This window comes from Ambystoma mexicanum, chromosome 4q (genome assembly GCF_040938575.1).
Source record: "Ambystoma mexicanum isolate Mex_15411 chromosome 4q, UKY_AmexF1_1, whole genome shotgun sequence".
NCBI classification, from domain to species: domain Eukaryota; kingdom Metazoa; phylum Chordata; class Amphibia; order Caudata; family Ambystomatidae; genus Ambystoma; species Ambystoma mexicanum.
Genome location: NC_090928.1, coordinates 1,258,686,381 through 1,258,702,488, shown reverse-complemented (window position 1 = coordinate 1,258,702,488; position 16,108 = coordinate 1,258,686,381). Strand labels below are relative to the sequence as shown.

At 50.3% G+C, this 16,108-nt stretch overlaps 1 protein-coding gene across 1 annotated transcript in view; it reads right to left on the bottom strand.

Moving 5' to 3' along the window:
• Positions 1-16,108, bottom strand: part of AARS2 (alanyl-tRNA synthetase 2, mitochondrial) — a 413,869-nt gene that overhangs the window by 302,394 nt on the left and 95,367 nt on the right. Inside the window, exons 7-8 of the mRNA XM_069608864.1 lie at positions 10,249-10,357; positions 7,227-7,265 (exon numbers count right to left, since the gene is read on the bottom strand). Of these exons, the coding sequence (XP_069464965.1) occupies positions 7,227-7,265; positions 10,249-10,357 (148 nt within the window). The remainder of the gene's footprint in view (positions 1-7,226; positions 7,266-10,248; positions 10,358-16,108) is intronic.

Below are 16,108 nucleotides of genomic sequence, written 5' to 3'. Positions count from 1 at the left end.
CGCCGCCAGGTAACCTTTAATGGTCCCCACTTGCAAGCCCCTGTGGGCCAAAGAAAGCAAAAAAGACAAAACCATGGGAATGTCGCATTCAAAAGGATCCACATTCTGAACTCTGCACCAGTCGCAGAACTTTCTCCAACGGCAACGGTACAGAGACTTAGTTGCCGGCTGCCTGGCCGAGAGCAACACCTCCATCACGTCTTCAGGGAGGTCCCAATCCTTATACCTCAACCTTTCAGAAGCCAAGCGTGAAGATTGAGGGATCTGACCTCTGGATGGAGAACCTGACCCCCCTCCCGTGAGAGCAGATCGTCTCGGTAGGGAAGACGATGTGGAGGGCAGATGGACAAGTCTAGAAGGTCCGGGTACTACGTCCTCCAGGCCCACGCCGGAGCAATGAGGATCATCCGGGAACCGAACCTCCGTAACCTCTGCAACACTTGCGGGATGACGGGGACTGGAGGAAACGCGTACAGCAGTGGGAATGACCACTCCACCACAAACCCGTCTCCTAAGGCTCCTTTTGGAGGAAATTCCCGCGAGCAAAACCTTTCGTACTTCCGGTTGACACTGGAGGCGAAGAGATCCACTTGAGGGGTCCCCCAAAGGGCGAAGATCTCCAGGAGAATCTCCTGAGCCAGCTCCCACTCGTGAGAGATCGTGCTCTACCTGCTCAGAGCGTCCGCCGTCTCGTTGTCGTCTCCGGCCAGATGAACTGCCGAGATCGAAACTTCCTGCTGGATGGCCCAGAACTCGAGCTGCATCGCCTCCCTGCACAGCGCAAGTGACCCTGCCCCCCCTTTTTGTTGAGGTAGTGCATGGCCACCGTGTTGTCCGTCAGAATCAGGACACTCTTCCCGCGCATGGTCGGCAGAAAAGCCTTCAGGGCTAGCCTGACGGCCCTCAGCTCCAACAGATTGATATGGAGTCTGGACTCCGACGGAGACCAACGACCGCTGACTGTCAGCTCGTTGGCATGAGCTCCCCATCCCGTGAGGGATGCGTCCGTCACGATCGTCACCTCCGGCCAGGGCAGCCACAATGGGGCACCCTTCATCAGATTGCCCTCGACGGCCCATCACAGAAGGTCCTGGGCTACTGAAGGCGGCACCTGAACAGGGTCCGACAGCCTGCCGGAGGACTGAGACCACTGCAAATATCTCATCCGCAGACGAGCCTCTGGCACCAGAAGAATGCAGGATGCCATGAGGCCGAGCAGCCTCAAGAACTCGGACGCTGGGAGAGTCTGGGCAAACTGAAACTTGTGCACCATCTGCTGAATGTGAAGAGCCCTCACCTGAGGAGGAAAACACTGCCCCAGGGACGTGTCGAGCACTGCTCCGATGTACTGGAGCCGCTGCGTTGGTGTCAAATGGGACTTCTTTAAATTGAGGGAGAAGCCCAGCCTGTGAAGGGAGTGGCAGGTGACGGAGAGATGATCCAGGACTTGCTCGGGAGAGCTCTCCCTGATCAACCAATCGTCCAGGTAGGGGTAGACGTGAATCCCCCCTTTCCTGAGATGCGCTGCCACCACCACCATGAGCTTGGTGAAAACCCTCGGGGCGGAGGTCAATCCGAACGGCAGGACCCGAAACTGAAAGTGCGAGTCGCCAACCGCGAACCTCAGGTACTTCTTGTGCTTGGGATGGATCGGCACATGGAAGTAAGCATCCTTGAGGTCGAGAGACACCAACCAGTCCTGAAGTTGAAGGGCCTGGAGGACTTGAGAAAGAGTCACCATCTTGAACTTGTCCTTCCTGAGGAGTTTGTTCAAACCGCGCAAGTCCATGATGGGTCTCAATCCCCAGTCTTTCTTTGAAATCAAAAAATAAGGGGAATACCATCCCTTGTTACTCTCCACTACAGACACCAGTTCTATGCCGCCCTTCTCCAGCAGGGCTTGAATTTCCTGCGCAAGGAGCGGATCCGGACTCTTCAAAGAGAGGTTCCCTGGTGGATTGTCGTGAGGTCTCTGCCGAAAAGGAAGACAGTAGCCGTGGGTTACGATCTCCAGAACCCACACATCCGAAGTAATGGCTTGTGTTACGCTCACCTGACTCCCACGGAGGCGCTGGCCTGGTTCGCGCTGCTGACCTCTTCTAAGGTGATGCGCAGGGTTCGGGAGACGGACTGGACCGGGCCCCCAAATCTGGCTTGTCTGGCTCGCAGAAGTATCCTTCTGTAGGTGAAAATAGGGGAATTAACTGTCTGCGGGGTAATGCAATCGGCCTCCCACTTTCCCCTCTCACCCTCCTCAAAACCCTTCTGTGATTCCTCGTAGCGTCTCACCTTAGGGTCTGGAAGGACGAGCTCTCCATCCTGCTTCTGATGCAGGGGCGCGTTGGTATCCAGTTACTTCACTGGATTTTCGGATTGGTGAGAACCAAACTTGCTTGGCTTCCAGGTACGTTTTTTGATAAGAGGTTCCCCTTGTGTCCATGCATTAATGTACTAATGCTAGTGTCTTTTTCCCCATAGGGGCCGGGGTACGGAATGCCGGGGAACAGGCACCGACCCGAGATGAGAGGTGAAATCCTTGTAGAAATCAGGTAAGTCTTTAATGAGCGTTTTTTTTTGGTAATGTCTTTTAATTCGCTCATTAACGCTGATGTCTCTTTTTCCCCTTAGTGGCCGGGGTCCGGAAATGCCAGGATGCGGCGCGGACCCGAAATGAAGAGGGAATGAATCAACAGGTAAGTCTTAACATGGAGATTTAGCTTTCCTTATTCCCTTCTCTCTCTCACCTTTTGTTCTGGTCTTTTTCTCCCTAGGTGCTGGGGCGTGACTGCGAATCCGGATGATCGCTGCTGAACATGGAGGCGCCCTGTAAAGGTGAGTGGAATGCGGCGCTGCAGCGATCGACGCGATGAGCTTTTAAATAAAAGTTTTCCTTTTCAGGATTGTCGGCGAGATGTCTCCGGGATGCGGATTTAGCAGGTAAGGACTTTTCCTTCTTCTGTTCTCTTCTTCTCTTCCTTTGCAGGTGATCCAGGATGCTGGCAGGCGTGGCAGAAGTCAGGATGCAGGAGCAGACACGGTGAGCGTCCAGCTGCTAGATGCAGAACAACGCGAAGCACGTGTGGCTGTTCGGGTGGGGTTTAAATAGCCTTGGAAGAAGTTCCAGGTAAGTATCCTTCCTCCAATCAGGTATGTATCCTTCCCCGACCACGCCCGGATGGTAAATTAGTCCCACAGGTAAAGTAGTTCCTTTCAGGCCTCAAGGAGGCCGGGATCCTGCAGCATGGTCTGCATCAGGTAAGTGCACCCAAGCACTCCCATAATGAGCCTGGCGCCTATGGCGCCAGAACTGATGTCTTTTATGAGCCTGGCGCCATAGGCGCCAGGACACTGTCCAAAGGGCCCCTATATGGGGTTGCTGGGTCCTTCCTTGGGGACTGGATGTCCGCTTTCGGGGACGGAGGGCTTGAACCGGCTCCCCTGGAGCGGGCATTATGACAGCTTGCCACTCTACAAGATGCTGCGCCAGCCTTCCCCCAACCGGCGAACCATGGGATCTGGCCTCATGACTGAGTGGTAGCGGCTGCAGCTGCGGCGTTGCCTGAGGGCAAAGAGGCAACTGCCCGAGCGGCCTTGGCACCTCGAGTACCTTTGTTTCCACCTCTGGCACTCTTACGAAGGCCTCTTTGACTGCTAGCTCCTCTCGCTTTACTGAAGGAACAGTAATAGCAAAAGGAACCTCCCCTCCATTGCTGTCCCCTAGGACAAAAAGGCGGAGGTTGGCGAACTGCAGCGCCCAACGACTTTGCTGCAGCTTTGGAGGTCTGCAACCTCTCAAGGCTCTCGTCAGCCTTGCTGCCAAAAAGGTGTTCACCATCAAAGGGCATGTTGAGGAGCCGGGACTGCACATCAGGAGCGAACCCAGACTTCCTCAACCACGCAAACCTGCGCATTACGGTGCTCGCCGCCATGGACCGGCTGACACAATCCGTCAAGTCCAAACCCGACTGAACGGCCTCACACATGGCATCCTTGCCATCCTGAACCATAGCAAGGAAACCATCCCGTTCGTCCCCTTCGGGAATATGATCAGCCGCTAATGCAACACAGTTCCACAGAGTGTGTGTAAAACGAGACAAGGCACATATGGAGTTGGCCGCCTGAAGGGCCGACCCCCAGAAGAAAACAGTTTCTTCGCCCAGCCGTAAAAATGTTTGTCGTCCCTATCCGGAGGGATGGTAGGATACGACGCCTACTTTGCCGGGGCCGTAGCCGCCTGCACCACCAAACTCTCCGGGGTGGGGTGCCTAGACAAGTAGCAGGGGTCGCTACTGGCTGGACGGTATTTTCACGACAAAGACTTGCCCACTGCCGGGAGACTCTCCGGAGCAGTCCAAGCCGCCGCCACCCTTCTCTGCAAAGCCATATGAAAAGGCAAAACCGGGTCAGTGGGTGGACAGAGATCAAGGATGTCCGTGAGATCATCTCGAACGAACTCCCCTGGGGGAGCTGACCAACCCAAGTACTCGGTAACCCGAGACATAAGGCACCGGCGTCGACAGAAAAGGCGTCGACGTCGAGCGAATGGGCGTCGACGTCAGCTGCAACGCCTCCAGCATCTGCGGCGTCGACACAGTCCTCGAAGCCGGAGCTCCGAGCGTGTCTCTCGACAACCTGGGCGCTGACGGCGTCGATGACCCCCTCGAAGACGGAACCTTGAGAGAAATCGTCGACGACCTCGGCGCCACAGGCGTCGACATCTTCTTCGAAGACGGCACAGGATCACGCGTTCTCAAGCGCATCGAGGACCGGGACCTGGAGCGGGCATGGCGAGAACTGCTACCCTTGACCGAGTGGGACCTCTCCCGCGAGCCGTGCCGACCACCCGAGCCCGAAGGCGTACGGGCGGTGTCTCTCCACCGGTGCCTACCGACCCCACTGGGAGGCGCAGACGGACCGGTGCCCTGCGATTCCAGAATCGCTAGCATCTGCTTTCCTGAAGGAAGCCCATTCCTCCGGTGTCGCTTGCATGGAGGGATAAGCGACCCGCCGACGGGCGGAGTCCTCGGAAAAGGACGGGGAAGGCGACCTATGCCGGCGCTTCCTGGAATGCCTAGAAGAGGCGGAGGAGTGGCGAGACCGACTCCTGGAAGGAGACCCACCGGACTTCCGACGACGACGCGTAGAGTCACCCCTCGAGTCATCGGTCGAAAGCCCCGCAGACCTCGACTTCCGGGGCTTAGACACCTGACCTACTGACAGTTTCTTCTTGCGTTCCCGCAAGGCCTTCGCAGTGAGCGACTGGCAGTCGACACAGTCGTCCGTATCGTGGGCCTCCCCGAGGCACCAGAGGCAGGCGTTGTGCGAGTCCGTAACCGACATCTTGGACCCACAGTCCCCGCAGTTCTTGAAGCCCGGACGCGGGGTCGAAGATGAGAAAGACATCGCCACGAACAGGTCTTCACACCAACCGAACAGGTTAAACGAACCGAGAAAGAAAACAGCAACTCCAACGAGTCGAGGCGTACCGAGATTCACGAAGCGAACACGTTCGCGGAAAAAACGGAACTGAGGCTATGGGCGTCGTACGTCCTCCTTATCACATCGGGTGACGTCAGCCGTCGGAGGAGGTGCTCGGGGACGGCGCATCAACGTCATCGACGCAGGACGCAGACGCCAAAGATTTTCCGAAGCAGCACAGCTGTGGACATTACCTGTCATAGATATGGAATACATCGGAGGACCCAATCCCCTCGAAGGACGAGCCCTGCAGCGCAGCTTCCCATTGTGGCTTGAGAGAATCTCAGGTTCTAAGTTGAGTGAACTCCAGGGATGAGGACTGTAAAGTTCCAGCGTCTGGATCACAGAAAGAGCACTAGGAGCCATGAGGTGGTCGACAAAGTATGGTCTACTGGTTCATTTAAGGCACCAATGACAGCTAACTTTACAGTATGTTCTCCAAAGCGGGCCCACACACATCCCCAAAGCACCAATGACAGCTAACTTTACAGTATGTTCTCCAATGCTGGCCCACACACATCCCCAAGGCACCAATGACAGCTAACTTTACAGTGTGTTCTCCAATGCACAACCTCAAGGCACCAATGACAGCTAACTTTACAGTATGTTCACCAATGCGGGCCCACGCACATCACCAAGGCACCAGTGACAGCTAGCTTTACATTATGTTCTCCAATGTGGGCCCACACACATCCCCAAGGCCCCAATGACAGTTAACTTTACAGTATGTTCTCCAATGCGGGCCCACACAAATCCCCAAGACACCAATGACAGCTAACTTTACCGTGTGTTCTTCAATGCGGGCCCAAACACATCCCCAAGGAACCAATGACAGCTAATTTAAGAGTGTGTTCTCCAATGCGGGCCCACACACAGCCCCAAGGCACCAATGACAGCTAGCTTTACAGTATGTTCTCCAATGCGGGTCCACACACATCCCCAATGCACCAATGACAGCTAACTTTACAGTATGTTCTTCAATGCGGGCCCACACACATCCCCAAGGCACCAATGACAGCTGACTTTACAGTATGTTATTCAAGCGGGCCCACACACATCCCAAAGGCACCAATGACAGCTAATTTTACAGTATGTTATTCAATGCGGGCCCACACACATCCCCAAGGCACCAATGACAGCTAACTTTACAGTATGTTCTTCAATGCGGGCCCACAGCTTTCTGTCCTTCCTCCGTAACCCAGCACCCTATTTAACATGTGCTGCATGTCAGAGTGCACAATACTACAATACTCTGTGTGTGCGGCACATTTTGGTACCTCATGCTGCACTCACAACCACCTCCACTGAGGACCACTGCTTGCCAGGTGCAAATAAATCCATCCGGCTGCACCACCGAGAAATCATAGCCCTCTGCTGATTGTCTGGTCCATTTAAAGGACAACCTGGTAGTCACACATGTAGATACATCGTGTGAAGCTCCGAGTCAAGCCTCATATCTGCAGTGAAGCAGAAATATGACTCTAGCTTCTTTAAGGCTTGGGTATGGACTCACACTTGCTGCCAGCAGCAGTGGGACTTGCAGGGCTTCTTCTCAGGTTACCAATGGCCCATGGGCATGACGAGCCCCCCATTAAATAATACCTCTTTGCTGCCTTAAATGTAAGCAATAGGAGAAAGGGACGTCCAGGCTTGGAAACAGGATTCCGCAGATGAAGTTGCCAGGGATCCCTGGGTGATGGGAATGACGCGGATTGGGCTATGAGCTGATTTGTGATTGGCTCTCATACCTGGTTCGCATCTCGCCTCAGCTCCGGGTAGGCCTCTCCCTGGGAAGAGAGTAGAAGAGATAGTCAGCGTTTGCAAAGGTTGGTAGAAATTAAAGGGGTATGCAATCTGTTCCTCGCTGTTTCGGACTACAACTCCTATGATTCCTTACTATTGACCATGCTGGTTAGGGCTAATGGGAGTTGTAGTGCAAAATATCTGTAGAGCAAAAGGTTGTAGACACCTTTTCAAGCCTTTGAAAGAAAGAAAAAAAACATCCCCAATAAAGCCTCCACCCCCGGCCCCCGCTGGTGGTCCATAACAGATGCCCCTTCTTTTCATCTAAGCTTGCGAGGCGGTGGCATGTCTTTTGGTGATAGTTTCACTGGCGTTACTGATGTCCGTCAGTCATTAGGCTAAGATGCTGACCCATTTAGGATACTTTTTTCCATGTCAACATATACCATTCATTTATAATCTGCATGCCAATGAGATGCAACTGTGTAACTGGCATGAGCGCCATGTGTAAAACCATGCCAACATGTGCTGAAATAGTGCCCAGACTACAGCCTCAACTCGAAATGCAGTTCTAACGGCCTCTCACCCCCAAGCCCAGTGTCAACACTGGTTCCCATGGCACCTGGAGTGTAAGACTAGATCCTCTTGGCCTTACTATAATAGGAGCGTGGGACGCTTGGGATGTGTGTCTTGGTGGCTCAGCGGGAATCAAAACAATGTGATATGTGCCCTATTCCAGAGTGTTGGGAAAGATTTCTCTTTACATCACCTTTGCCTCCATTCTTATGGAACCCCAATCTTTTTGATTTTATTTTTAATCTGACCTGCTCTTTTTGCAGTGCAGTGAAGTCTCCAGCTTCGCTGCACTGGCTTTTGCTCCTCTGTCATGGGAAACTGACATGTCCTTCAGACTGTCCGTACTGGGAAACATTGTCATTGATTTGTCTTGTCACTTTGTTGACACTTTTGGTAACATGTTATCACTTTAGGTCACTTTTTATCATTGTACAATGCATCGCACAATGCAGTACAATGGAGTACACTTTTTGTTTTGCCCTAGAATAACACTCGGAGGATTGTTAGTTGTGCCGAAGGGTCAAGCTGGTGGCAGCAATTACTTTTTGCTACTTTTTGGTGTATTTTACTTTAAGCTTTCTGCATTTGCCTACCTACTGTGGCTAGTGTGCAAACATGGCCGTGCCACATGGTTTTTCGTTTGTCCCTTGGCCATCTTTTCTCTAACTCAAATTCCAGTGCCCGGGAAAACCGAGGCTTTTCGACGGCTTCTGCAGGCCCATGTGTACTTGCTGCTGGAAGTGGGTTGGGACTGTCCGCCCCAATCCACAAACTGGTTTCAATCTTACTGAGTGGTATGCATGAGCTGTGCCACCAGTAGTCCTGATTGCACCACTGCTGGTGTGTGTGTGTGTGCGTGCGTGCGTGCGTGTGTACCAGATCTTTGTTTGGCTAGTAGGAGTTTTGACTCCTACCTGCCTTTTGGATAAGAAGAGGACCCCTCCACCCATTTCAGAGATGTCCTAGAAGAAAACCTGAAGGGGCCTAGTATCCTGTCCAGCTGCAAGACTTGAAAGAAGACCGTGGACGCATTGGAAGAAGGCCTGGTGACCAACTTCTGCTGCTGTCCTGGAAAACCCTGTCTTGTAGGTGATCTTCAGCAGTCCTGCGAAGGAGCTGCGACCCTTGGAGAGGAGGGAACACACATTCTCGACATCAGCTCAGCTCGGAGTCCTGTGAAGAAGAGCCCTGTAAAGTGCCCCTGGATCACCCAGTGGCTGCCAAACTCACAGAATGGCCTACCATGCTGCAGATGTCGCTGTTCCACGTTGATGCCTGGAACTTTGGGGGATAGACAGCTCGTGCTACAGGACTCATCTCTGCCAGATTTCATGGTTCCAGCATCAAGGGAACCCAAGATACCAGGAGGAGTCTGACAGTGACAAGTGTGTTCCCATGTGTTGCTGTGCCTTGATGGCCGTCATCCAAAACAGCTTTTCTGCATCCAGTCCAGTGCTGAGAGGGGTCCTGCATTGAGTTTTTCTACATTCTCCATCCAGACGACCTTGCAGCAGCATTTGTTACCGACCAGAGAGGTGCTCGAACCTGCAACTCCTGGGCATCAAGAACCATAGGTGAAGATGTGAAAAATGACCTTGGCTCCTCTTCTGAAGGGCTGCAAACTCCTAAGAAGCATCAGAGTATGGGGGGTGAGTTGTAACCATACTTACCTGAACCCCTAATTCCCTTTTAAAAGTTTGGTAACTTTTATAAGCTTTTATAACAGTTTGGCTTCGCCATTGCTTGTTCACGAAAGCATTCGGAAAGTGGGGGACTCAATAGCTAGGATAACTTGTCCTCTACCCTTTGGATCTCTTCATTGGATCCCAGAAGTCCTCCAGTAACTTTGTTCTGTCTCACAAAATTGTGAGGATCTTTGGTGAACTTTTGGGCACAAAACCCCATAGATCTTAGGGATGGACTTTGAAAGTTAGTGTTGTATCTCTGTGGACCTGTAGTGCTGCATAGTAAAACTCACCTTCCTTTGTAGAAGTTTGTTATGTATTTTGCCCTTCTCCAGTGAATGCATATATGCATCTATTATTTAGTATTGTGTGATAATATTACATGCTAGTAGTCGTTGTCACAGTGTTATTTGGCCATAAATAAATACGTATAACTGTTTGTCTAAATGTGTTCCTTGACTTTCACTGTGTGTACTCATTGAGGACCCCTTCCAGGCTCACCACCTCTTGGGACTTAGCCTGGACCACTCGCTTTGCTACCTTGAACTGGTTTGCCTACAGCGCCCAGAGTTATCCCTGTCACTAAACTAGGTTGCCCTGCTATAGATCTGTCCACCAGGCCAGAGTACAGAAAATCAGTCCCAACATGGAGCCAGTGACGCTTAGGGGACAGTTCATGCCAGTGAAAGTGGACAGTTTTCTGATGCCCTGGGATAGTCCTCGAGCCTTTAACCTACAATCACATGCCCCGGGGCACAAAACCTACCAGAATATCCACCACTGTGGGGACTAGGCCGGCCAAGAAACCGGGAGGAGCCTGGAGAACCTCAGAGCAAAACCGAACAGCCCTGCGGAGGATCCGGCGCAGCACCAGCCTGCAAATAAGATGGGAAGAGTCCCAGTCATGGAATATTACATCAAGGCTGGCACAGTGATGTTCCACACAGGTCCATGTCACACACCAGTTTATAATACACAGAAGACCTTACACACATACTGTCACACAGACAGATGCCGCATGCAGACCATAATCACACACAGGCAGGGATCATACCGGGACTCATCTCCCACATAAAGTTCCGACACCCATGCTGCTATCACACGCAAGCAGGCCTTACAATGAGAACATGTTACGCATAGTAAAATATCATACCCTGTCCAACAAGTGTACACATCCAGGACCACATCACATAAAGGTAGTTGTCACATATGTAAATATGCGATAAGCCTGCTGATATCACACAAGAACAAAGAGCAAGCCTGAGAAGATGTCATATACAGGCTGATATCACACGCGACAGATGTCGCAACTAGGAAAAAGACCCACTGATGTCACACACAGACCGTATGCCGCAGACAGCAAAGGGCCAACCTTGTAGGAAAACAGGACATATTGAATTGTCTCGCACATGGGAAGACCTCACATTTGCATCTCACACAGACTGATCTCACACTAGTAAAAAAGAAACAAAGGCACCAAATATTTTGACGAATAAATACTATTCTTTCCCATTTTCAAAATAATATATGTTTTATCAAATCTAGCATACGACTTTACTATATGCTTAGTTAGCGGGTTTCCAGTAAAACCATTCAGCACATTATTACCAGTTTACATGATTATCAGCTATTAAATGAGCTTGTGCACACTTAATTGCCCATTTCCTTTAAGCCCAGTTGGTACATCATGTCTGGTCTCCTTCTTTTGTATTTAATGGGTCGTGGGTTATTAAAAATAATTTTCAAACTCCATTTATGTTTCGGTCAAAAATACAATAACATAACAATCACAAAATAAATTAATCACATACAACGGTCCCAGGAAACTCCCTAACTCTACAACATATAAAAGAGTATTATGTACAAGGCTAAAGGAAACATCTTTTTTTTTAGTGAAACATTATCACCACTTAAAAGTCTATTCCACAAGGTTTCGCCCGCATCATCCAAATTCAGATATGTACAACCAGTAAATTGCAAGATTCGCTCTGCATGACAGTAAGAACAATATGTTACTAGGTGTTTAAAAGTTTCCATTTTTGATTCTGAGGTCAATCCGAATGCCAGGTCTAGGGCACTCACATTGAAAAGTGGGGAACAGGTTGAGTTTAAATTTTAGATACAGACGTCTCAATTCCTGGAAAGGGAACAATACCAGATATCGGGGCAAAACTCCCCTTTTCCTAATAACTTTTGCATAATCAGAATAGAGGGAGCAGGCATGCAACGCAGCAACCTTAGTGCACCAGTCATGGCCATATAACAAACTTGGTTTTATCGGGTAAGTGGCCAATACAGAGACATTGCCCTCAATTCTTTCTTTCCCAAGAAGCCATCGGCTGGATCGAGTCATTCCTCAGCAACAGATCCATGCATGTCTTCTCCACCACAGCTGCCACCGACCCCATCCCCATCACATGCGGAGTCCCCCAGGGTTCTTGCGTCTCCCCTACACTATACAACGTGTTCATGAAGCCCCTGTTTGATGATCTAGACGGTCTGGGTATCACCTACACTAATTATGCTGATGATACCCAGATCCTCATCCCATTGACGGGAAATTACAACCATGATTTGGCCTTGGTTAACAGGGTGTACCTCATCATCCAGGCATGGATGGCATCACACAGTCTATGCCTGAATGATGACAAGACTGAACTCATCATACTTGGCTCCACCGCATATCTAACCAAATTGGACCACAACTACACCAGCTTCATAATAGACGGGAACCTGATTAAAGTAGCTAAGGAAGTGAAAACCTTAGGAATATACATCGATCCTCCCTCTCCTTCCATAAACAGGTTAGCTCCATGGCATCATCCACGGCCTACACATGTAGGCTTATAAGAGCAGCCAAACCTTTCTTATACACCCAGAGCTGCATTACATTAGCCAGAGCCCTTATATTATCAAACTGGACTATTGTAATGCCCTTTACGTAGGAGCCAGCAAACAGGTTACCAACAAAATACAGACACTACAAAACAACGCTCTCAGAGCAGCGCTTAGCATCCCCAAGAAAGAACACATCTCTAACATTAGGAGAGCCCATAACTGGCTCAACACCACAGATAAAATCCTGCTCAAAGTAGCCTCACTAACACACAAATGCCTCAACAACCCTGCCCCCCGCTACTTAGTCAATATAATAAGTAAACACTGGTCCAACAGACCTACTAGAACCTCCAACGCCAACCTACTCACAGTTCCCAGGTTCAATCGCACCAAAATGGGGGGCAACAGCTTCCAAGTGAAAGCAGCCCATCACTGGAACTCCCTACCACCCCATCTAAGGACACCCCAAACCTATTCACCCTTTAGACGCAAATACATACAATGACGTCCAACACAATTTTTGAATTGATTCACAAACTCTTGGAGCCAAGCTACCCTACTCCCTTGTTCTAATTTAATGTTAATATCATAGAGGGATGTCAGCCCGTGCTCCAAGATTTTAGCCACCAGGCCAGGCCTCTTCCACAATGCCAGTGAGCAGGATCGGACTGGGCCATAACATTCTCTCGCGCACCAATGAAAACGTGGCCCACAGTTGCAAAAGGAAGTTCATTCCTTTTGTGACAGAACGTTTGAATAGTACCCAAGGGGCTAGGTTTTTGATAAAATGTAATGCAAACTGTGCAAGTTAAAGAATATTTATTCAGCAGCACTGCTCAAAACTACTAGCCGCATTGTAAAGTATCTCATCAAACTGGCCCACATTGGCCAAAAAAAGTGGCCAGCTTTGACCAAAACAGCTGGACCACACTACCATTTGGCATTTCTGGTTTCGGCATTACCCTATTGCCCTATAGGCCAGTCCGCGCCTGGAAGTGTGGCCCAGTTCATGTCATACTATTGAATTAGATGTTCAGGAATTGCCCCATGTGATAAAGGTTAGTCTCTAAACCATAAAGTAGGGATGTGGCCACCTTTGCACAATAAAACATCCTCAAAGGGATTAGCGGGAATGTAGAGTATACACCCAACACCCTTTTCAGTTGTGCTTCACCAAAAACAGCAGGGACCAAATCTGGCCAATATGTGAATAGGCTGTGTGGATCCAAGGCTCCTCTGTGCCCAGGAAGACTGCAGCAGAAACACCAGAGACCAAATCTGCCAACATGCGAATAGGCTGTGTGGATCCAAGGCTCCTCTGTGCCCACGAAGAGTGCAGCAAAAACAGCAAAGACCAACTCTGGGCAATATGTGAACAGACTGTCTGGATCCAAGGCTACTCTGTGCCCATGAAAACTGCCGCAAAAACAGCAGGGTCCAAATCTGGCCAGTATGTGAATAGGCTGTGTGGATCCAAGGCTCCTCTGTGCCCAGGAAGACTGCAGCAGAAACACCAGAGACCAAATCTGCCAACATGTGAATAGGCGGTCTGGATCCAAGGCTCCTCTGTGCCCACGAAGAGTGCAGCAAAAACAGCAAAGACCAACTCTGGGCAATATGTGAACAGACTGTCTGGATCCAAGGCTACTCTGTGCCCATGAAGACTGCCGCAAAAACAGCAGGGTCCAAATCTGGCCAGTATGTGAATAGACGGTCTGGATCCAGGGCTCCTCTGTGCCCAGGAAGACTTCAGCAAAAACACCAGAGACCAAATCTGGCCAGTATGTGAATAGGCGGTCTGGATCCAAGGCTCCTCTGTGCCCATGAAGACTGAAGCAAAAATAGCAGAGACCAAATCTGGCCAGTATGTGAATAGGCGGTCTGGATCCAGGGCTCCTCGGTGCCCATGAAGACTGCAACAAAAACAGCAGAGACCAAATCTGGCCAGTATGTGAATAGGCGGTCTGGATCCAAGGCTCCTCTGTGCCCATGAAGACTGCAGCAAAAACAGCAGAGACCAAATCTGGCCAGTATGTGAATAGGCGGTCTGGATCCAGGGCTCCTCGGTGCCCATGAAGACTGCAACAAAAACAGCAGAGACCAAATCTGGCCAGTATGTGAATAGGCGGTCTGGATCCAGGGCTCCTCGGTGCCCATGAAGACTGCAACAAAAACAGCAGAGACCAAATCTGGCCAGTATGTGAATAGGCTGTGTGGATCCAGGGCTCCTCGGTGCCCATGAAGACTGCAGCAAAAATAGCAAAGACTAAATCTGGCCAGTATGTGAATAGGCTGTCTGGATCCAAGGCTCCTCTGTGCCCATGAAGACTGCAGCAAAAACAGCAGAAACGAAATTTGGCTAATATGTGAATAGGCTGTCTGGATCCAAGGCTCCTCTGTGCCCATGAAGACTGCAGCAAAAACAGCAAAGACCAAATCTGGCCAATATGCGGATAGGCTGTCTGGATCAAAGGCTACTCGGAGCCCATGAAGACGGCAGCAAAAATAGCAAAGACTAAATCAGGCCAATATGCAGATAGGCTGTCTGGATCAAAGGCTACTCGGTTCCAATGAAGACTGCAGCAAAAATAGCAAAGACTAAATCTGGCCAATATGTGAATAGGCTGTCTGGATCAAAGGCTACTCGGTGCCCATGAAGACTGCAGCAAAAATAGCAAAGACCCAATCTGGTCAATTTGCGGATAGGCTGTCTGGATCAAAGGCTACTCGGTGCCCATGAAGACTGCAGCAAAAATAGCAAAGACTAAATCTGGCCAGTATGTGAATAGGCGGTCTGGATCCAAGGCTCCTCTGTGCCCATGAAGACTGAAGCAAAAATAGCAGAGACCAAATCTGGCCAGTATGTGAATAGGCGGTCTGGATCCAGGGCTGCTCGGTGCCCATGAAGACTGCAACAAAAACAGCAGAGACCAAATCTGGCCAGTATGTGAATAGGCGGTCTGGATCCAGGGCTCCTCGGTGCCCATGAAGACTGCAGCAAAAATAGCAAAGACTAAATCTGGCCAGTATGTGAATAGGCTGTCTGGATCCAAGGCTCCTCTGTGCCCATGAAGACTGCAGCAAAAACAGCAGAAACGAAATTTGGCTAATATGTGAATAGGCTGTCTGGATCCAAGGCTCCTCTGTGCCCATGAAGACTGCAGCAAAAACAGCAAAGACCAAATCTGGCCAATATGCGGATAGGCTGTCTGGATCAAAGGCTACTCGGAGCCCATGAAGACGGCAGCAAAAATAGCAAAGACTAAATCAGGCCAATATGCAGATAGGCTGTCTGGATCAAAGGCTACTCGGTTCCAATGAAGACTGCAGCAAAAATAGCAAAGACTAAATCTGGCCAATATGTGAATAGGCTGTCTGGATCAAAGGCTACTCGGTGCCCATGAAGACTGCAGCAAAAATAGCAAAGACCCAATCTGGTCAATTTGCGGATAGGCTGTCTGGATCAAAGGCTACTCGGTGCCCATGAAGACTGCAGCAAAAATAGCAAAGACTAAATCTGGCCAATATGTGAATAGGCCGTCTGGATCAAAGGCTACTCGGTGCCCATGAAGACTGCAGCAAAAATAGCAAAGACTAAATCCGGCCAATATGTGAATAGGCTGTCTGGATCCAAGGCTACTCTGTGCCTACTCTTAGCACCCCAAGTATGGATGGCATGTTCTTACAGCCAGAACTGTACTTGCAGCAGTGTTGCCTGAGCAGGCAGGCAACTTGCAGTACAGTATCCGTGTGGCAAGAGACCAGCAGCTAAAACACCATTGCAAGCA